The sequence below is a fragment of the Astatotilapia calliptera genome, chromosome 23 (assembly GCF_900246225.1).
Source record: "Astatotilapia calliptera chromosome 23, fAstCal1.2, whole genome shotgun sequence".
Taxonomy (NCBI): domain Eukaryota; kingdom Metazoa; phylum Chordata; class Actinopteri; order Cichliformes; family Cichlidae; genus Astatotilapia; species Astatotilapia calliptera.
The window spans coordinates 36,678,263-36,700,696 of NC_039323.1; the positions used below are offsets into that span (position 1 = coordinate 36,678,263).

Genomic DNA, 22,434 nt, shown 5'->3' on the forward strand with positions numbered 1-22,434 from the left:
TTAACACTAAAGACACCTTTTTAAATGGTAAATTTCCTGTTTTTTGACAACAGTTAAACCGTTATTTTTAGTGGTGGATGCTCATATTAAAGATGGCCAAAGGATTAAATAATAAAATCATCATATTGCCCAAATGGGCTGAAGTCAGGTTGCGGCTGGATTTTATATGCCCTTTCACTCTGTTTCACACTTTATTTAATGTCACTCAGTGTGGATATCCCTAATATGAATGTTTTAAGGAAGCCCCACCCATCAATTAGAAAGCCAATTAAGAGAAACCTGGGTTAGAGGCAGGGTGGCCTTAAAGGCCACCAGTGTGTGAATGTGAGAGTGAATGAATAGTGGCATTGTAAAGCACTTTGGGTGCCTTGAAAAGCGCCATATAAATCCAATCCATTATTATTATTATTATTATTATTATTATTATTATTATTAAAGGGAGAGGAGCTAAAACAGGAGACAGTGGCTCAGTATGAGAAAAATGAAGAGTACTTCGAATTATGAAATATGCAAAGCTACCCTTGTAGAGTCTAAGTACAAAAAAATAGAGTTGTAAATGAGCATAACCGGTCACCTTTAGAAGAAGCGTGACTTTAGCAAACAGTCAGGATGTTTGTTTGTTTTTTAATCAATTGAGAGTTACAAGAAAATGCTGTTATTGTACTTTTATATGGCAATATAATGTTGACACATCTGTTTCTGTGCAGTCCCAGTGTAAGTAAGGGAATCCGCCTGGCTGCCCTTATTTAACTTGTCCTCCAGCACTGAGTAAAGCACTGTAAATATTAGGGTCTCAGCGCATATAGCTCTCTCACATTTTTAAGGTCCTGTTGAGGAAACACTTTCTCCTTTGACAAAGCTGTCCACCTGAAAGTCAATTCATCGTTTTGTTGTTACTAACAGCTTCCCTCCCAATTTGTAGCTGTTTTTTAACCACTGTGGAAGGATTTTTTTTTCTAAGGGCTGCTTTATGCTGAAATCAATCTTCTCTCGACAGAAAAGAGTGGGGTTTGTCACTGTTTCTGCCTCCTGCTGTGCTGTCCAGCATGAAGGAGAAAAACGTCAAGAAGGCTCTGACACACATCCTCAAAACCAACCAGAACCTCGTGCCTCCAGGGAAAAAAGTAACCAGCTCTCTTTGTCTTTCCTTGCCCTTGTTAATAAGCTGACACACTCTGACACACACACATGCACGCAAACACACTGCCTCTCCGTTTTCTGACGCAATATCCTAAAATAGCATCGTTGCCATACTCCACCTTGTAAAGGTTCTCACCCTTGTCAACCTAAGACCCTTTGTCAAGCTAGACCTTGAATGCTAATGTGAATAACAATGGATTGTCAAACTTTATGCATAATAAGATATTTAAATTTAAAAGCGCACACATGTTCCAGTCAGGGGAAGCTAATCAAACTTGGGCTGAACTTTTTAGCTTTTTAAAAAAACAAACAAACAAACAAAAACTGTTTCAATGATGCAAGCAGCTGCCAGTCTTCTCATTCTCCAGCACCCATATTAACTTTGACAAGTACAAATCAGCAGCCGACCCTTGCAAGAGTTTCAGCGGCACCCAGTGATTTACAATCAGCTGTCATGCAAATTCTGTTAGTGAATCAGAGTTAGATAGAGTGTATTCATGGTAAGCCATCGGCACTTGTTTGTGAGTTCTTGCGGACTTTAATGTCCCATAGAGTCATGGGATAGGCCATGGGCTCACATTTCTGAGCCTCGCTGCGTAAATCAACTCTGGACATGTTGTATTTGATGCATGATGTAGGAAGTAGATATTATTTCTTAAATTCTAAAAAAGCTCCAAAACAATGCTGTGAAACATCAAATTGAGCATGGCATTAGTTCAGACAGACCACCAGCTCAAGTTCAGCCACAATCCCAGCAGATCAGCTGATTTCGATACTAACCCATATCAGGTTATGGCTTCTCTTCTACACATAGAATGGACAAATCTCACATAGTGTGCAGCATTTAAGTTACACTGAACTAGGCCATGCTGTAGCTCATTTCTATAAATAACAAAAGCTAAATGTATTCAATTAAAAACACATGGATGAACCACAGCATTGCACTGATGGAAATTTTCATTTATTGCGATGAACATATATCCCTAATGCTCACAGCTGATCTCACATGCATAGTCGAGTCTCCACAAATGCTCACTGGAGCACCAAACATGTATTCATTCCGACTGAATATTATGTATGCGCAAGTTTCTCCTCGAGGATACACATATTTCATACCATTTTACGACCCCACAAAACAAGTCTCATATTGCAGCCGAGCTCTTGATCATTCATTTCTGTTATTTGCTATGAAATATGATGCATATTTAGAGTCAGATTCTCAGTTTTCTAAACTAATAAATGAAACCATTTGCATCTGACAGACAAATCAAAGCAAAACCTGAGCCTTTGACTCCTATAGGAAGGGGATTTAATGGCTGTCTTGTGCTATGGGATCATTTTGTGCTAACGTTTTAGGCCCAACTGTCATTATCTAAACACAAAGTGAGGCAATACCTAGAAGAATAGTGCGTCATCTGTCTGGATCCGTCATTTAATCCAGGGATGTCAAACTCATTTTACACGATGGGCTGTATGGAGCCCAATGTGATCTTAAGTGGGTGAGACCACTGAAACTCCCATTTTCCAGAAGTTTAACTAAAAAAGTACAATTTTAACAGCATGTCTCAGTTTTTCTACATGATAAAGAAATGCTGTAGTAAATGAAAGCACTCTGACAGCTTTGGGCTTAAAGTGCAATAACTAAATGTGTAAAATTGTAGAAAAGGTCCTGGTACTTTGTTGTAATATGAATGGTGATGTGGGCCACCTTTATCAGCAGGAAATGCTTTAAAACTTCAATTAAGCAAATACAAAAATTTTCCTAAAGCTATCCAGTGGCCTGGATTGGAGTCTTTGCTGGGCTGATTTTAGCCCCTGGGTCATATGTTTACCACCCTTGACCTAATCCATCAAGAACCAACAGTAAGATGCAAAGGCTATGTCCACCATGATTTTTTTTTTTTTTCAAATGACCCCCATTCTCCACTCCAGAACACATCATAAGCTCATGTACAACTTCCCGAGCATGTTGAAACATGGGCTGGGTCTCAAAAAGCACCAAGCCAGGCACAGTGCCTGTGCTTATTTGATTTATAACACGTCTGTACATCATAATATACAAAGAGCCACTCTAAAGCAGAAGTGGGCAAAGAACCTGAATGCTGGCGACATCAATTATCAGCAGGCAAACTGATATTACTCCAGTTTAATTGTCCAGTTTAATCAAAGTAATGCAGCTTTATGTTGTAGGTGATGAATGTATATCAGTTGAAACACACCAAAGCTTCAGCCCATGTGCATAAGGCCAAGCGGCTCGATTGGCACTAGCTAATCAAATGTATTCACAGAGATCAGACGTTCCTATTAGCATTTTCTATGTGAGGCTGACTGCACAGTAAAATATTGCTGGACTACACTTTGGAATTAAGAGTGAAGGGATAAAACCTCAGGTCATGAATGAATGAACACTGGAGTAAAATGAAAGCAGCTGTAATGTTTGGCATCTCGAGTTTAAATCACACTCACAGGAGAGGCACAACTCCACAAAAGCAGGGTGTAAAGAGTGGCACTGCTGTGGAGCAGCTCTTTGGAACCTTATCAGATATAAATGACATGATGGGATATAATGGAAAATCAGCGGGCCAGATCAAAATAGTTTTGAGAGTGCTTTACATCCTGACATTAGAAGACAAATTGCATTTGCTTGTGGTGGAAGCTATTTCCTTTTCAGATTCTTACTAATGTCCTTGCTCCTCTCTGCACAGTTGACCGCTTTGCAGGCCAAGGTGCATTACCTGAGGTACCTCAGTGAACTCAGACTCTTTGGAGGGAGGGAGTTCAAATCAATACTGTTGGTAAGCCCATTTGATCCAGGAAGCCTTGTGAAAAATTTGAGAGTAAATGTCAGTTCTTCTTGAGCTTTTCGCTGATTTTAATTTGTTTGTTTGTTTTGAAATCCGTAGCAAGGTGAGAAACAGACAGAGGTGACGCTGTTAGTGGGCCCACGTTACGGCATCAGCCACGTCATCAATGCCCGCACAAACCTGGTGGCCCTATTGGCTGACTTCAGCCATGTGAATCGCATTGAGATCCTCACTGAGGATGAGACCAATGTCCGGCTGGAGCTGCATGTTCTGGACGTCAGGGTGAGAGCAGAGCACAGCTGTCTTTGAAAACAAGTCTCCCCCCACCCCAAAAATGCCTTGCATTAATTTTAGCATCTGTTGTTTTCTTTAACTATTTTTTTTCTGCACATCCTCCCTTTTTTGTTTTCACAGCCCATCACACTGATCATGGAGTCAAGTGATGCAATGAACCTGGCTTGTCTAACAGCAGGATACTATCGCCTCCTAGTGGACTCGAGAAGATCTATTTTCAGCATGGCTCACTGCAATAGCACAGGAGTGGATGACCTTAGTAAGTATGATCCATGTCTGTGTGTAGGGCAGGGCAATATGGCCAAAAATATTTATCACGATATATATTTGAAAATTTGCGATAACTTTATAACTGACGATATAATTGACACTAGACACAATACTTTGCAACTCTGCAACTTTATTAGTGCAAAAAAAAACAACAACAAAAAAAGCAAGCAGCTGTTTTTTAATGTGCATTAAAGCTACATAAAAATTTAACAGTGAAAATGCAAATTCCTTGCTGGCAGTTTAGCCAAAAGGCATTTCCAGTGGAAATTGGCCGACGTATCCTCAGCATAACCATGGATAATATCCACAAAACTTAAAAATGAGGTTATACACACACAATACGGTAATATTGAAGCACAGTACGTATCACTCTGCAAGGTTCCCGACTACGATAGCTGTAATGCTCCGACAATCCATCAAGCGGTGTGGCTTCGTAGCTTAGCAAAGTCGTACTAAAACATTTTTTTACAGATTTTTGAGCGCCGTGTACCACAAATCGGTTTGAGGTCAGTAAGTACAACCAGAATTCATACAGAAGAATTATAAGGGGCACTGTCGATTTTTTCAGAAAATCAAAGGATTTTAAGAGCAACTTATTTTCCGAAAAATACGGTAATAACAACCAGTGTTGGGTAAGTTACTTTAAAATAGTAACTTAGTTACATTACTAGTTACTTCTCTCAAAAGTAACTCAGTTACTTCAAGTTACTCGTTACTTTCAAAGTAACTAGTTACTAGGGAAAGTAACTTTGGTTTTACTCAGAATTCTCTTGTTAATGTGTTGCTTCCATAACTTTGCCAGTCTTCTAGCTTGCTTACTTGCCACAAGTGCACTGTGCCACCTACCAATAGAAAGGAAAAGATAATGTGCATATTTCCACGAGAGAAATCCCACGCCTGGACCGTCATTGACTGCTGCCATGATTCTAGCCTACGTCACAGCATCATGTGCGCCTTTTACATCCAACACAAAAACTGCAGTCGTGGTGCTTTCGATTGTACTCAGAACTCGGAAATTCTGCCTTCTGAATAGGAAGATGTAGGTAACACCAGACTGCAGATGAGCTGCATACAGAGCTGGACTGGGACAAAAAAACTCGTCCCGGGCATTTTGACTAGAGACCAGCCCACCATTATAGGAAAAATCATAAAGCCTTTGAATGAAAATAAACACTGTTGTGACAGTGATGTACACTGTTTTGATGGTATATACAGTGGGGCAAAAAAGTATTTAGTCAGCCACCGATTGTGCAAGTTCCCCCACTTAAAATGATGACAGAGGTCAGTAATTTGCACCAGAGGTACACTTCAACTGTGAGAGACAGAATGTGAAAAAAAAATCCATGAATCCACATGGTAGGATTTGTAAAGAATTTATTCGTAAATCAGGGTGGAAAATAAGTATTTGGTCAATAACAAAAATACAACTCAATACTTTGTAACATAACCTTTGTTGGCAATAACAGAGGTCAAACGTTTACTATAGGTCTTTACCAGGTTTGCACACACAGTAGCTGGTATTTTGGCCCATTCCTCCATGCAGATCTTCTCGAGAGCAGTGATGTTTTGGGGCTGTCGCCGAGAAACACGGACTTTCAACTCCCGCCACAGATTTTCTATGGGGTTGAGGTCTGGAGACTGGCTAGGCCACTCCAGGACTTTCAAATGCTTCTTACGGAGCCACTCCTTTGTTGCCCGGGCGGTGTGTTTTGGATCATTGTCATGTTGGAAGACCCAGCCTCGTTTCATCTTCAAAGTTCTCACTGATGGAAGGAGGTTTTGGCTCAAAATCTCACGATACATGGCCCCATTCATTCTGTCCTTAACACGGATCAGTCGTCCTGTCCCCTTGGCAGAAAAACAGCCCCATAGCATGATGTTTCCACCCCCATGCTTCACAGTAGGTATGATGTTCTTGGGATGCAACTCAGTATTCTTCTTCCTCCAAACACGACGAGTTGAGTTTATACCAAAAAGTTCTACTTTGGTTTCATCTGACCACATGACATTCTCCCAATCCTCTGCTGTATCATCCATGTGCTCTCTGGCAAACTTCAGACGGGCCTGGACATGCACTGGCTTCAGCAGCGGAACACGTCTGGCACTGCGGGATTTGATTCCCTGCCGTTGTAGTGTGTTACTGATGGTGACCTTTGTTACTTTGGTCCCAGCTCTCTGCAGGTCATTCACCAGGTCCCCCCGTGTGGTTCTGGGATCTTTGCTCACCGTTCTCATGATCATTTTGACCCCACGGGATGAGATCTTGCGTGGAGCCCCAGATCGAGGGAGATTATCAGTGGTCTTGTATGTCTTCCATTTTCTGATGATTGCTCCCACAGTTGATTTTTTCACACCAAGCTGCTTGCCTATTGTAGATTCACTCTTCCCAGTCTGGTGCAGGTCTACAATACTTTTCCTGGTGTCCTTCGAAAGCTCTTTGGTCTTGGCCATGGCGGAGTTTGGAGTCTGACTGTTTGAGGCTGTGGACAGGTGTCTTTTATACAGATGATGAGTTCAAACAGGTGCCATTCATACAGGTAACGAGTGGGGGACAGAAAAGCTTCTTACAGAAGACGTTACAGGTCTGTGAGAGCCAGAGATTTTCCTTGTTTGAGGTGACCAAATACTTATTTTCCACCCTAATTTACGAATAAATTCTTTACAAATCCTACCATGTGGATTCATGGATTTTTTTTTTCACATTCTGTCTCTCACAGTTGAAGTGTACCTCTGGTGCAAATTACTGACCTCTGTCATCATTTTAAGTGGGGGAACTTGCACAATCGGTGGCTGACTAAATACTTTTTTGCCCCACTGTATGCATCAATCTATCAATCGTTTGTTGTAAGATTCAGATAATTATTTATTAAAAGCTAGACATTTTAAATGAGAATAAGAAAGAAAAGTATTTCTTTGTGCCCCCCTTTCCCCGTTAATGCCCTACCTGCCCCCCTGGCAACACTTCACTAGATCCGCACCTGCACAGTTACCAGCTGTCAGCGACCTAAAAAAGGATCCTGGGGTTATTTGTCTCTCAGAAACAGTTCATAACTTCCCTTCAACTCATTCATGTCACCTAAAAGGTAAACCTGTTTCTCCATCACCTGTTCAGCTCTCATGATTCAGTAAGGACATCTCCTGGTTTCAACTTCATGTTTCCCTCTCACCAGATAACCAAACCATATCATGACCAGCAGCTTTTGTGCAGCTGTTGCTCCAGCAAACATCAGCTGATACTAGAAATTAATATTAAATAAATTCTAACAACAGCTGATCAAGCTTAAACGTGCTGCTGTTGTTTAGCGCGACATCCGCTGGTTTCCTCTTTCGGCGCAAAGTGAGCGATAAACAAACAAGAGAGAAAAGACGATCAGCTGATCATTGATCAGTTTTCATGATTGAAGTGGAAACGGGAGAGGGAGGGGGAGAATGAAAGAAGAGGCAGCTGTGCAGCAAAGACACAGAATAACTGCAGCTTTGTGCCTTTTTCATTGTAGCTGAATTACGGGACAAACTGTTCCTTTTCACCTCAATACGAAACGCGTAATATTTTCTCTGAATACCAGACGGGACGGTTGGCAACTCTAATAACTTATGAACAAAATAAAGTTCAACATCATTAACTTCATAGCACCCACCCAGCTGTATAGAAACTCCGTCATGCTAGCTAGCACGCAGTACGGAAAAAGTCAGAATAACGAAAATAAACTCCACCTAAACTTGGTTTATATCTGACCCAGATAGACTGCAGGTCATAACTTCTTACCTGAAGTTCAGTTCACACTTGGACCGGCGGCCGCCTCGGGTCTCTTTTCCTTCTGCGTCCCCTTTCCTTCATCCACCTGCTGGCCTCCACCACTTGCTAATGTTACTGAATCTGTGGAAGCTCCGCGATAGCCACCACACGAAGTAACGAGTAACGACCCTATCTAAATCCCAGTAACGAGTAACGCGTTCCTGGTTTTGGCATAATAACTAGTTACCGTGCTCGTTACCACAATAATAACGTAGTTACTGTAACGCGTTACTTAATAACGCGTTAGTCCCAACACTGATGTTGGGCCCGCTTGCATGCGCTACCAAAAATTGTGCTTTGGTGTGTATCTAATGGACGAAAGCCAAACCAGTTCCACACCACTGAAGTTGCACCATTTTAACAAACCAATCCTGGTTCATCTGTTTCGTTCAACAAACCGCTTCTGTCCTTCCCATTCTGAGCGATCGTGGCTCAAGAGTTGGGAGTTCGCCTTGTAATCGGAAGGTTGCCGGTTCTCTTGGACAGTCTCGGTCGTTGTGTCCTTGGGCAAGACACTTCACCTGTTGCCTACTGGTGGTGGTCAGAGGGCCCGGTGGCGCCAGTGTCCGGCAGCCTCGCCTCTGTCAGTGCGCCCCAGGGTGGCTGTGGCTACAATGTAGCTTACCATCACCAGTGTGTGAATGTGTGTGTGAATGGGTGGATGACTGGATATGTAAAGCGCTTTGGGGTCCTTAGGGACTAGTAAAGCGCTATATAAATACAGGCCATTTACCATTCTCCGTTGCCGCCATGCTTTTTCTGCCATGTGCGTCTGAAAACAAAGGCACTGCGCAGGCGCGTTTTAACCATATTCCATTGCGATATTTCATTTTCTTATCGCCTAACATTATACCGGTATTACCGTGAATAGGATATGGTATGGTATGATATGGCCCAGCCCTGTCTGTGTGTATGTGACATAATATGGATTACAAGCCATCTGTTTAGGACAAATTGGTGGATATCTAAAGTTTCACTTGAGTAGTAGATGTTGATGGTCTGGAAAAATACTCCACATGAAACTATGAAAACTTGTTGCGAGGTCACACATTTAAAAATTGACGTTTTACAGTGCTGCATAAACCCTGCTTTGAAATAGAGTGCTTAACTGAAACAGGTCTTTAAAGTTGAATCAAAATCAAATACAAAACAGGTAAAGCGATAAAATCTTGTGTTCCTTGCAGGTCAGGAACGTGTCCTGGAGTGGCCTTACAGCACATCTTTTGGGGACAATGAGGAGCCTGGTCAAGTAGAGATCTACAGCAGAGACTCTGAGTACTCAGACAATGGGCAAAGGGAAAACAGCATTTCTCCTTACTTCCACGAACCACCAAACCCTGACAGAGACCTTGAGAACCGAAGGAGTCCGTTGCCCCCTCCTCTGCCTCCAGCTACCAGACACAAAACTCAAGACTCACCTCGGAGCGCCAAAGTGTCATTTATTTTTGAGGGGAACCCACCCCTCAATAAATTTAAGAACTTACGCTATGAAAGACTGTTAGAGAGCCCGGAGGTACCCAACTACGGACCGCCCTACTTGCACAACAACACATACTTTCAGCAACAGGACAGAGAGCCATTTCAGCACGTCTATAGTAACATCATAAGCGAGGAAAGTAGTGAGGAGCTAAGGGAACTAGTTTATCGTGGCAATACAAGCGATCCAGACGAGGATTCTTGTGAAGAAGATTCCACTGGGGGGACGCCAGTGGGTGATGAGACACATGATGGTATCCAAGGGGAGGGCCTACCCACAGCAGCCGGCAAAGCTACCTTTCTCACACTTTCCGGTTCTACGGACGACATTATCGACCTGACGTCGCTGCCTCCTCCCGAGGGCGATGATGGTGTTGACGATGATGAAGACGACACCCTGCTGCAGACACTCAACCTTGCGATCGCAGCACCACCACCAGGCTTTCGCGACAGTTTGGATGAGGACGTTGCACCCGAGGGAAGGCCTCTAAGCACACGTGAAAATGACGATATTCCGGTTTCACTAATCGATGCCATTCCAACGCATGGGGAGGGGGAAGGGAGCAGGGGAGGGGAGAGAGGACTGGAAAATGCGGTCATGAATACACTGCAAGCGCTGCAAGCTCTCTCTGTCTCTGAACAGAAGCCTCCACCACCGCCACCACCCAGCGGTAACAATCCAGGTCTGTTGAATACTAATGCAGCAAAGTAATGTTGATGCCTTTATTTAGCACTGATTTTACAGCACTTTAACTTGACTGAGCCAGTGGTTACCAACTTTTCTTTGTCTTAAATTCTCCCTCCCTAGCTCTGTCAAATGGACTTTAAACTCATTTTAAACTAGATCTGAATTGCTTTCAGCTTACAATTTAGTCTTAACAATTACATATTTAGCAGCTATGGTCTGTAAACTGCCTCAATCATTAACCATAACTACTAGCTTGGTCAACATTGAGTAGCAACTAGTGGAGTAATTCAAACATTAATCCACTAGTTTTAGTTACAGTTCCACCCTAACCTTCAACATCCATTTAAGCTGTTAATTATGTTTACTGATACTTTCAAAAGTGTAACTATTACTTGTTGCTAAAAGTTTCATATGTTCATCTTCCGTTTTAGCTCAGTTTCAACTGCTGGCTACACATTTGCTAATTAAGGTTTTGCAGACAAGTGACCACGTGACATTAACTTGCCCACCATTTTGGATGTGTGACAACCATGATGACACTGTGGGATCAAGCATGTAAGACAGTCGCAAAGGTCTAAAGACTGGTCCAACCCTCTGAAAACCACCGATTATGAGGAAAAAGTTTATATTCTCAACTGGTCACAAGGAGCGGCTGGAAGTTAATGGCAGTCTCTGAGAAAATTATTGCTAAAGTACTAGTCACGCAAGCCTAAAGACTGATCAATGACCTCTTGGCATCCACCTGTCACTAAGGAAAAATGCATATTCCCTAACCAGTTGGCAAAAACAAATATCTAGTTATGTCTTTCTAGGTTCCCAGTCATCTAGGGCATAGTAGTCTTGAGAGCTTGAAAAAGAAGACAACTGGACAGTTTCATTAGTTCTTAAAAATGATGGAGTGTCAACCTTCAGCGACCCCAATATGTTGCCTCAGTGATCTCCATAGGCCACATGATGGATTGGGGCAAGGTCTTGCAGTGGTTTCACCCATAACCCCATGTGATGATACTCATGCCCTTTTTCATACCTCAGCTCATGTGATGACTCATATGATCTACAGTGCTCAGGACTACTTCCAAAGGGGACAACTCCCACTAGGGGTTAAATACCTGAGACTCTACACCATTTTATAGAACTCAGAAAGGTTCTGGGATGAGAGGTGAAACATCTTGTAGAAGTACACTTGCCTTCTTTTTCAAGCTCTCAAGACTTTTAGCTAGGAATTTCGACAGTTAGCCATACCTTGGCTTAAAAATTAAAAATCAATCATATTCCTATTTTCAGACATCTATGTCAATTTCTAGTATATTTAGCTTGCATTTTATTTTTTTAACTATACTTTTAGCTACTACATCAAACTACTTCAACCATTTTCCTTACTTTTTGACCACTATGTATCTATTTACATCATATATCAGTGCAAACTATTTTAAATGTTTTACCATTTGCTTGCTTTTTTTTTCTTTCATATTTAGATTTACGACAATTAATTGCTAACTTTTAATGCTACCTGCCAGTCAGGGCCTTTGTTTAGGAGTCTATGGAGCAGAGTTAGCTGTTAGCCATATCAGGTACATGTGTTGTGCATTGTGCCTGCTAAATAGAATTAACAATATGTTTAGCTTGGTTCTCTGTCACTACTGTCTAAGATTTCATATTAACTGCTACTTCTGCACAAAATTGTTTTGGTGTAGATTCACAAGTTCAATTGGGATTCACTATAAGCTATGGAAAAAAAACCCAAAGATGTTCAGAGTTCTAACTGTCAAAGCTTTCAGCAGCAGATAAATTGAGATTGAATGATCTACATTTAACTTTGTATCTCTTATCACCTAGGTGTTTATATATCTCATGGCTTTAGTCCAGAGTCATCCTCAGACTCTGGTAATGAGACCAACTCCTCAGAGATGACTGAGATCTCTGAACTAGCTGCTACTCACCGACTGAGCGAGAGCCACATGCGTCTTCTGGTGGCCACAAGGGAAGGATACCAACCTTTAATTGAAGAAAAAACTGAATTTCCTGTCTCCCCCAGTACCGGAGGAACAATACAAAAGAAACCTCGCAGTCCAACACGACACCTTCATCCTCCAGCAGTTCCTCCAAGACGGAGCCCTCAATTAAGCACCACATCATCACGGCCGGACAGCTCAGAAGTAAGGCCCCAGACTAATCTCTCAGCCACTCTTCAGCGCCCAAGCTCCACCACACCAGGAGGCAAGCACCATAAAAAATCAGCAGACTCCAGCGGAAAGTATAACACCTTCAGCACAAGGGAAGGATATCGAGGAGAGAGCATTGGGAGCCGCAGCCATCTTGACTTGGACCAGCGCACCTCATTCTGCGAACGAGAAGACAGCCAAAGAAGGCAGGATTCTTTTTTAGCAGAAAACTCTGTAGCCGAGAGCCATGGAGTCAACAGCCTCCCTCGTGATCATCATAGAAGTCCCCGCCCTTCCTCCGTTATCTCTGACCGCTTCTCAGATGTTGTCAACTTGGGGGGCTGTGATGCAGATAACGGAGCTTCAGCTGCTGAGCAAGATGAACATCTAGTTGTAGCATCGTTGCTATCCCCAACCAAAAAATCTAGATCAGGGGGATCAGACCAGGGATCAGACCTACAGAGTGACCATCAGCCCATTTCGAGACAACAGAGTGTGGCCCGGCTGTGTGAATACCATCTAGCAAAAAGGATTTCAAATCTGCAAGGAGAAGCACACAGTTCACTGCAGGGCTCTCTGTGCTCATCACTGGATGCTGGTGGCAGCACGAACAGTAGTGTTTGTGCTACCCCAAATGATTCACCCCTTGGCCCTGGTGCCATTGAATCAAAACACCACCATCTGCAAAGGCACCCGCTTTCTAGTTCCTCCTCCTCGTTACTCAGGGTGTTAAACTATGAAGATAACAAACCCGGAACCCCCTTTGGCACCCCTGCCCAGAGTACTCAGGGAAAAGACCTCCACCCTCATGCAGATCCTGCCCTCCTTCGGAAAATGCTGCCCAATATTCACCAACCTTCCCCTGGGTCAGAACCGGGCCGGCCGTCCTCAGCCACACCATCTAAGCATAAAGACCCTTTAGGAAACAAGCGACTCCAGAATGATCAGCATGCTAAACAACAGGCCTGTCTGAAAGGGCTGAACCAGAAGGAAGGCAGCGAGGCCTACAGGCAATTGATTAACTATCTAACAGTCAGCCAGATGCATCAGGGAGGGAAGTTGCAGAGTGCGGGCATGGGAGGAGGAGTTAAAAAGGACACAAGGCGTTTTATTACTAGCAACCCCCAGCTTGTTGAAATGGTTAAAAATAGGGGAAACACCATCGCTCGCTGCCCGTGTATGCCTTCATCCATATCATCTCCATTCCTCAGCCCAAATGTAGTTAACCCTAATGCTGCTGCCATGCAGGCAGCAAACAAAAATGCACGGTCATACTATTCTGCAACACTTCCTACCAAACTCAAGAGAAGTCCTGATATGCATGCTCAGAGAAGGAATGAGACTTTAGATTTCAGGAAAGCTACTTCTGAGAGGAGGAGCTCCTTTTCTGGCCTAGAAAGTGAGCTAGAGAGGAGTGGTCTGGACCCAGAGCACTTTCTGTCCCTCTATAAGAGAGAGGGCTGTAACAGCCGCGACGGAGGACTTGCTACAGGCGGAAACCGTGAGGGGGGAGGTACCACTAGCCGTCATCCACCTCGATCAAGAAGCCAAGTTAGCAGCAAAGAGGAATGGTTCAGATCAGACCTGAAGTCAAAGCATGCAGTTCGTCAGTCCCGCCCTAACGATTCTCTTTGTTTCTCTGCTGCCCCCGGTGGTCAAAGAGCAGACCTCAACACTATCTCACTAGGAAGGGGAGACCACCCTTCTGCTTTTGTCAGGCAGGCATCAGCTGGTCCAAGAGCTTGCATTACATCTCCAACACCCAATCCTCAGAATCCACCTCCCCCACCACCTCCCCCACCACCTCCTTCTTTTTCCCAGCCTGTTCAAGTCAACACTAGTTCCAGCAATTCAGGATGCACACAGGACCCCAATCATTCTGTCCAGTCCCGGCCGAGTCAGAACCACATTCAGGCTGTCACCCCGACGCTACCACACACAGATCCCTTCAGTAGCCTGCAACGGGGCCGGGAGCTTAAACGGAGCTCTAGCAATGTAACTGCAAGTTCTGGTAGTGTTGAAGCTCTATTTGAGAAGCCCACCCGAAGCCGGAGCCAGCAGCCCCTGTCACTGTCTCTGCCCCCGCAAGGTGACACCAAAGTCCAGCGGAGACCAACTAGGAAGAGGCTCTCCAAGAGCTACTCCCAAGGCTCTGTGTCTTCCCACACCACGTGCTGGTCCACAGGCAGTAGGGTAGACAGTAGAAGGGCATCTGTGGCTTTTCCATTGCAGAAAGATGCGAAACAAATGAAGGGCTCTCAAAAACTGGACACAAGTCCCTGGAGATGTAATGGGCCCTTTAGTTACTGTTTCTTTAAACGTAAGAGTGAGGGCGAAGAGGATGAGATCGAATGGGAGAGGCCCAGACGAAGTCGCAGTGGACCTGATTTCGAGGATAACGGTGCTGCTTCAGCCATATTCCCCTGCGGTTCCGCACTGGACGCTGCTGGCGAGCAGCTGTATGGCGAGGTCCTTAATAACATGAGCTTCAGTGACCGACTGGCACGAATCAACGCCCTCAAAGACCACATGTACGGTTTCCCTTCCGGCTTCACTGATGCCCGCCGTGATGCCAGCGAGCTCATCGCATTAGTGAGATCCAGCATAGGTCGCTGTGAGCGCGGCATCCAGATGCCTAACCAGGATGTATCACAGTATAAACAGCTCCTCTCCGTTGAGTCAAAAGAATTAGGCCGGGCGTGCCGGAGGATGGCACAGGCCCACAGCAGTCCAGAGGAAATGCTGCTAGCCGTGACTTGTAGCTTTCAGGTGCTTTGTTGTCTCTGCGAAGCTTGCATGTGTCTGGTTAGGGGACTCGGAGCCTCAGCCTCACACCAACAGAGAGAAGTCGTGGCAAAGGTTGACGAGGTTGTTATGAACTATATCTGTTTGCTCAAAGCAGCTGAGGCTGCCACTGTTGGAGCGCCAGGGGAGCACAGCATGAAAGCCCTGGTCCGCCACTCTAGTACCATGTCAGCCATTGCTAACGCACTCACCCGCTCCCTTAAAACGCTGCTTAGCAAGTAGAGGCTACTCCTTATAATTTATAGTGTGGCCTCTGCTGTCAGCGGGAGTATGTCTTTAAGCGTCTTGTCGTCTTTGAGTCAGCTGTAAGAGTCATGTATTTTTCATAAAGGTTTAGAGCTGTCTCCATATCAAAGTTTAAAAAGCAAAAGGCAGGAGTTAGACTAAACATTAAAGTTACATAACATTTACAATGAATAGATGTATAAGATGCTTAAAGAGTCCTCTGACTGCACTTGCTTTTTTTCTGATGACAATATTGTAATGCATATTTACAAAGCCATACTGTCACAGACCTTTGTAATATGATATGTACCTAATAGAAATTATACCCTTTTAAGTGTGCATTATGTAAGTTATTTAGAAAATGTGTATATAATGTACATAATTAATTATCAAATTTACTGTAGCAGTTTCAAGAAGCCATCGAGTATTCAGTTTAACCCTCTCAGGCTCAGATTAAACTTTTTGTTGCTAATGCACAACCAAGTCCTGCAGTGGTACATCTGAGTAAAAAAAACCTCATAAAATATGTATGTGGGGTAATCAGGTTGTTAGTTTTTAAATGTTGCAAATCAGCAACGCCTGCCTGGAGAGGGTTAATTTGCTTTGATACTGTGCAGGGCTAGGGGTGACTTCACTTTCAGTTCAATCAGTTCACGAGCAGCAGTTTTACAATAACTGTATTTATTTTAAAAGAAAATGTACCTCTAGACATGTAAGTAAAAAAACAAGTTTCATTGTCAGTCCAGTGAGGAAGCGGTATAGTTATATTTAAATGCTCTAAAATGACTGTGTAACAGTGAGCTGATTTTAACAGATTACATTATGATGCTTGTTTTTCTTTCTTTGGTTTTTGTTTATTTTACAAGATGACTGGAAAATTCAGTAAAAGTGTTGAACATACAGGTTACACTAAACATTGCACTTCATTCACACAACCACTTTGTATTGTACCACTAATCTACTACCACTTAGATTATTTTGCTATATATATATTTAAAAAAAGAAATATATAATTTCCCCCAACATCAAATATAAACTTTGCTAAACTTTTGCTAAGTTAGCAAAAGTTTAGCAAAGTTTATATTTGATGTTGGGGGAACATCAACATCAACATACATATATATATATATATATATATATATATATATATATATATATATATATATATATATATATATATATATATATATATATATATATATATATATATGTGTGTGTATATATAACTTAGCAAAGTTTAAAGGCATATTTCAGATTGAACACACTGTGTGGATTATATCCGATTACTTTTTTAGTTTGTTTTTTTATTACCATCGCTTTTGGAATGAGTTTTGTGCGTGAATGATTTACTAAACCACGCTGTGTATCAAGATGTGGTTATGTCTCTCAACAAAGAAGAAATCACTGCTTTTTTTCAGCAACCCACCAACCAACCTATTAAAAGATATTTTGCAGAAAAACTTGTCTTATTCCATGCAGCTTTGGTTTGAATGAGTTACTACAACATGCAATCATGCTGTGATTTGTTTTGTAAAGTTTGCCATCCTAAAATCAACAGCCATTTATTTTAATGTCTGTTTCATAAAAGGTACTGTCTGTCAGTTTACATGCGATTTATTGGGGGATATATTAAAATACCCCCCTTTTTAAACTGACAGTGAAATGTGAATCTATTTAAACTAATGTCTAGTGTAAAACTACTCATTTTCCTGATATTTCTCTCACACAGTGGAAATTTTAAGTTGTCTTTTCACAGTAATATTTCAGTCTTTATATCAGTTGAGGAGGTATGGATTGGGTGTTAAAGCACATTGCTATATATTACAGGTAATTTGACATACATGCATCAACAATCAACTGGTACAGACAGGAGAGGATGCTAGGGATAGGGTGAATGGATGCAGATGGCTTGCTGTGTTTACCCTTAAGGGGAGGAGCCAAAAGAAGAAGAGGAGTGTTATCTTAATGCATGCTCAATCATCCAGGTAAGTAAATCTCCAAAAGTTGATTCTGTTCCAGGTAGGAACGCTGGTTTGAGCAGGGAGTCAAGGAGGCCATTTACGTGAAAAGGGAAAGACCATCTCTGAATCGAGGAGGGGGCTTAAGAGTACATCTTTTGCCATCTTGCAATGCTGTGATTGCAGCAATTCCCCCACTCTCTGTGAATGGTATTCATGGCCATTGATCAGTGGGCTTTGATCAGTGGGCTTTGATCAGTGGTTGTTTATCAATGGTCATGAGAATTTGCCCATTGTTCCTTCAGTGGTGCTAGTTTCAGTCATTATGCAAATGTACTGTTTATAAGATTGGGGAAACCTGCAGTCAGCTGAGACTGACGAAGTCACTTGGATGAGTGACGAAACGTTTCTCCCACTGAAAACACTACATCCAGATCAATAGAATCAACTCGGGAGAAGAGGAGAGATAGTGTCATCCTGCTGAGACAGACGGACCTTCCAGCAGAGAACCCAGGTTAATGTGCCTGCAGTATCCTTCTAGTCCACTTTGACTTTGGTCAAAAGCAGCCTAGTAGCATTAAAATGAAAAGATATCCAAGTATAGTTTAGCTAGTTTTAAAACTACAAATCTGGCGATTTGTAACTGTAACTGTAAGGTAAGAAATTAAGTATCTAACTACTTCTGACAATCATACACAATCCTAAATGAAGAGACCTCTGCTAACCAAGTGTCTCTATTAGAACCCCATAGCAGCAGCTGGTGTTATCGGTACTGACCCATAAATGGAAATTAAAAAGTAAAGAAGAGACAGGAGATACACCCGTCAAACTTATGGTGAGCGTTGACCCCAATTGTTGCATAGTTTGTCCACCAGAGGTCACTCTGCAACTTCCTAGTTGGTAATACAAGTTTGTAATACTACAAAAACAACAACCAGGCGATCAGTATGTAAATAACTACAGATAAAGAACAGTCGGGAAATCTACTTGTGTTTTGTGTATTGGAAAGAAAAAGAAAATCGGCCAATATATGGGAGTATCCAATTTTTAAATCACCAAATATCGGCATTGATGTCAGCCTTAAAAACCCTATTTTGTTTGTACTATAGTCTCTGTAACCCTATGTCTGTGTGTAAGAGAAGAGATATGACATTTAAAAATACCAATAATAATAATAACCAAATGGAAGTTCGGGGTCGCCATGCAAAACTATCCCCATATCAAATGTTCGAATCTGCAAGATTCTTACAGGCCTACAAGTAAGCATTGCCTCACATATGCTATATGTACTGCACTTCCTCTCTCCGTCCATGGCAGAGATGTATCATGCACGCGGGTCTCAAGCCATGCAGTTTACTACCTAAAGGGCTCTGGGTTCAGCCACAGCTGGCTGTTCGTTCACGTGATGTTTTCCCCAAGAGCCAAAGAGAAGTAGAGAAGAGTACGTGCAGGACGGAGAAGTATGTTTAATTTGCATACTGGGCGCCTGTTCTGAGCATGTCGTGACGTCTAACCAATCAGGTCAGCGAATCCCACAAACCACGCCCGCGCGGTAACTCGTGTCGCGCGCTTCACAATCAGCATTGTACTAGTGTGCAAGTGAAAGAACCAAAAGTTACAAGCGTCTTTTTGTCACCGTTTCAGCAGGTTTACCTGACAGGAGGACTTTTTGTGTAGCAAGTTAAACTCAGGCAGAGCTCAAAGAACTGCGAGGACGTCTTCGGAACAAGCTCGTGGCTGCCGAGTTTAAACTGCTACCAGCGTGGAGAAGTTATTGTTCGCCACTCCGTGGGGTTTAAATTTCGGCTAACAGAAGCGCCCCAGGCCGAAGCAGGTTGTAAGCCCCGAGTGTTATAAACCGTAAGTTAAGTCGCAATGGCAGCTGTGTGCCAGCCACGACGGGCCTTGGCGGAAATACCTGCTCCACAGCCCAAAATTGCCGGTGAGTTTTTAGCTTTTCATTTAACATGTGTAACTTGTTGTTTGGAGAGAGGCGCCACCCTGCTCGAGCTATCGAGGCGCTCGCGCCCACTACATGTCGATAACAGCGCCAAATTTGAAAAAACAATTAAAAGTATTTCTGGTAGTTTCGTATCATGCTGTGAGTGTAAAATTATGTTAAATATTTTTAACAATGCAACTTTTAAAAATATTAAATTCTTTACAGCTCGAATGAGGAGGTCCTACTTGGAAATATTAAGTTCACGTATGGTCCCGACCCCGTCCCCACTTCCAAGAGGAAGAAACACAGCCGCAAGCACAAAGCGTATGCAGTCATGTAAGTTACGCTGTTAACCTTAAGTTAATTGTAGCTATACTTGCTGAGCTGATATGCGGTTGATTTTGTGATCTGACCTTATTGGAAGCTACATGGCAAAAAACAAAACGCGCTTGATATTAGAAAGGGAGTTAAGGGCTAACTTTGCTTGGTGTTCCCTGGTTTTGCAGTGGACTTGGCAGTTGGTGGAGCGTGGAGAGGAAGGCTAGAGGAGCAGTGTGAGAAGATGGATGAGCACCACACACCGCTCTCCAAACAGCAGCTTGTGCAGCTCATTAGATCCCTCATCTTGGTCGAACAGGTATTCATCAGTGGACAATTGAGCTTATAGTAAAGCTAATGCGGCAGTGTTTTTGAAGAAACGCTGCGATTGACATAATTTAACAAGGCGTGCATTCCTGTTGTACCCTAGAGCCAAGAGCCCAGGGTCATGGCATCAGACCTGAAGTATCTACAGGAAGACCTGCAGCTAAAGAAGGCCAATGTTTACAGGTCCATACCTTACTCACGGTTTGGATCCAACAGGGACGCTCACTGTTACAGAAAGGCATACCCTCACCTGGTGGCATTCAAAGTGAGTCTTTGTCATGCACAGTTGTGTTTTTAGGCCTTTAAAAGTAGGTTCTTTAAGGCTGCTATTTGTGTCCAGTGGAGATCTCCTTTTGCTATTCTTAAGTACATTTATGTCACATTAAACACCTCCTCGTCTTCCACCTCAGGTTTCGTGTCAGGAGTGGGGCCAAGTTCTGCTGAGGAACAAAGATTGGGACGCCGTGTTGGAGCACTCACTGATGGCGTGGCGTTACACCAGTGAGCTGCCGCAGTGGGACACTGCGAGCCACAACGCCCTTCGAGAGCAGTGTTACAGCATCCTGGTGGCTCACAGCCTCACCGCTCTCCAGCACTATTCCCCCGAACCCAACAGAGGACGCGAGCTGCTCAGAAGGTAACACTCATTTTGCTCTGATGCGGGATGCCACGGCACCCACCCGCCCCCTTCCTTGTAGTGAGGTTTAGGCAGAGGATTGCACTATAAACACCTCAGTTTGGTTAGAACATAATACTTGTACATGCATGTGGGTGGTGTTTATATACACCAACGGCTTTCCGCAACCTCTCTGCTGATGGGCTGGCAACAAACTATTGACTTGAATATCAAGTTTAAGCAAAGCATCATGGACATCCTACTGAAGTCTGTCACCTGTTGAGTGCAAGTTTACACACCTTTCAACACCGATTCACAGATCACGAATGTGTTTGCCTCTCCACTTTCTTCCATGCGCCTGTCAGTCATTTTAGCAGCTAAAGTGAATTGAGCTTCACTTTGTGTTCTGAGGTTGTTGCTAACATTTGCTAATGTTCTGTTGGCACTGTGTAGACTCTAAATAAACTTGGTGCAAAAAAGCTTTTATTTATAGATTTAAGATTATTTAAGAGCAAAAAATAATATATAACAGGGAGTTATTAGTGCAAGTGTGACTAGATGTTTTTCAATCAACCCTAACAGATGGCTCTAATCTTTTTGTCTCTAGAATGAAGATGGCTCAGCTGTATAGCCAGTCAATTGTTCCCTGCATACAGGAGTTGCAGAGGATAATGGAATGTCTCGATGACTCATCCATGGATACAAAATGAAAGGAGAAACCGGCAAAAGAGTGCAAACTGTGGATGACCAAAAAAAAAAAAAGTGCTTTATGTGTGGTGATGGGCCAGAAACATTGAACACATTAGTGTTTGTGTTAAACCACTACAATGTTCTTCCAAAGGGCACGGTGGCAAGTGCAAAATGAACAAAATGAATAATGCCGGTTTCAAAGGGTAATAAATAATACTTCCTAAATGGCTGAAAATGGCATTTTAACAGCATGTGGAAAGTGTTATTTTAAGAGTTGTTGCACTGCACAATGGCAGAGTATTAATTAATGTAACAGTTTGTTCATACATTACCAGCCTATATGAAAATGGAGAAGGAGCATTTACATCCACTTGGTGCTTACTGTTAAAATGTTTGTATACTTTTAGACATATAGTTTCATCTGTGTCGAGGGCTGAAATATAAAAAGTATGAAATTTCCCCTGCTTGTTGTTTTTGCAGGGTAGTGTATATATGTTCTTGTTACTGTTTACATTACTTGAAGCTGTGGCCTTTGTCTTAGACTATAGTAATCTATCTTGTGTGTACAGATACTCATCTGTCAATGATTGCACTGTTGTTTGTCCTGAAAACTTGAACAATTTTGATAAGACTCCTAATTTAATTAAAGACGTTCTTTAAACTGCACTCATGTGTCTTTGTTTTGTGCGAGTGCTTTGCATGCATGCCAAGCACTGTGAACCTAGACGATCTGAGGACAGTGCTGTTTTCATGTAGTAACTCTAAAGTTTCTAAGTGTGGTGTGTTTTGTTTTTTTGTTTCTTTTGGTTTTTTTTGTTTTGTTTTGGGGGTTCCCCCCCCCCCAACCTCTCTGTTTCTATGCCCACAGTTTTATCTGAAATGGATCATAGGCTGTGGCTTGTAGGCTCCGAGAGTTGATTTGT

General features: G+C 42.8%; 2 protein-coding genes across 2 annotated transcripts in view; both read left to right on the forward strand.

Moving 5' to 3' along the window:
• LOC113016550 (FERM and PDZ domain-containing protein 4-like) overlaps window positions 1-15,744 on the forward strand; it is a 91,431-nt gene extending 75,687 nt beyond the window's left edge. The window contains 6 exon segments of the mRNA XM_026159451.1: window positions 998-1,124; window positions 3,846-3,935; window positions 4,044-4,226; window positions 4,359-4,497; window positions 9,489-10,463; window positions 12,305-15,744. Of these exon segments, the coding sequence (XP_026015236.1) occupies window positions 998-1,124; window positions 3,846-3,935; window positions 4,044-4,226; window positions 4,359-4,497; window positions 9,489-10,463; window positions 12,305-15,744 (4,954 nt within the window).
• Window positions 15,745-19,128: 3,384 nt separating this feature from the next.
• On the forward strand, window positions 19,129-22,177 carry LOC113016316 (uncharacterized). The gene is made up of 6 exons (XM_026159058.1): window positions 19,129-19,560; window positions 19,786-19,896; window positions 20,067-20,197; window positions 20,309-20,470; window positions 20,616-20,842; window positions 21,429-22,177. The coding sequence occupies exons 1-6, from the start codon at window positions 19,494-19,496 to the stop codon at window positions 21,529-21,531; spliced, it is 801 nt and encodes a 266-aa protein (XP_026014843.1). The 5' UTR covers window positions 19,129-19,493; the 3' UTR covers window positions 21,532-22,177.
• The last annotated feature ends 257 nt before the right edge of the window (window positions 22,178-22,434 follow it).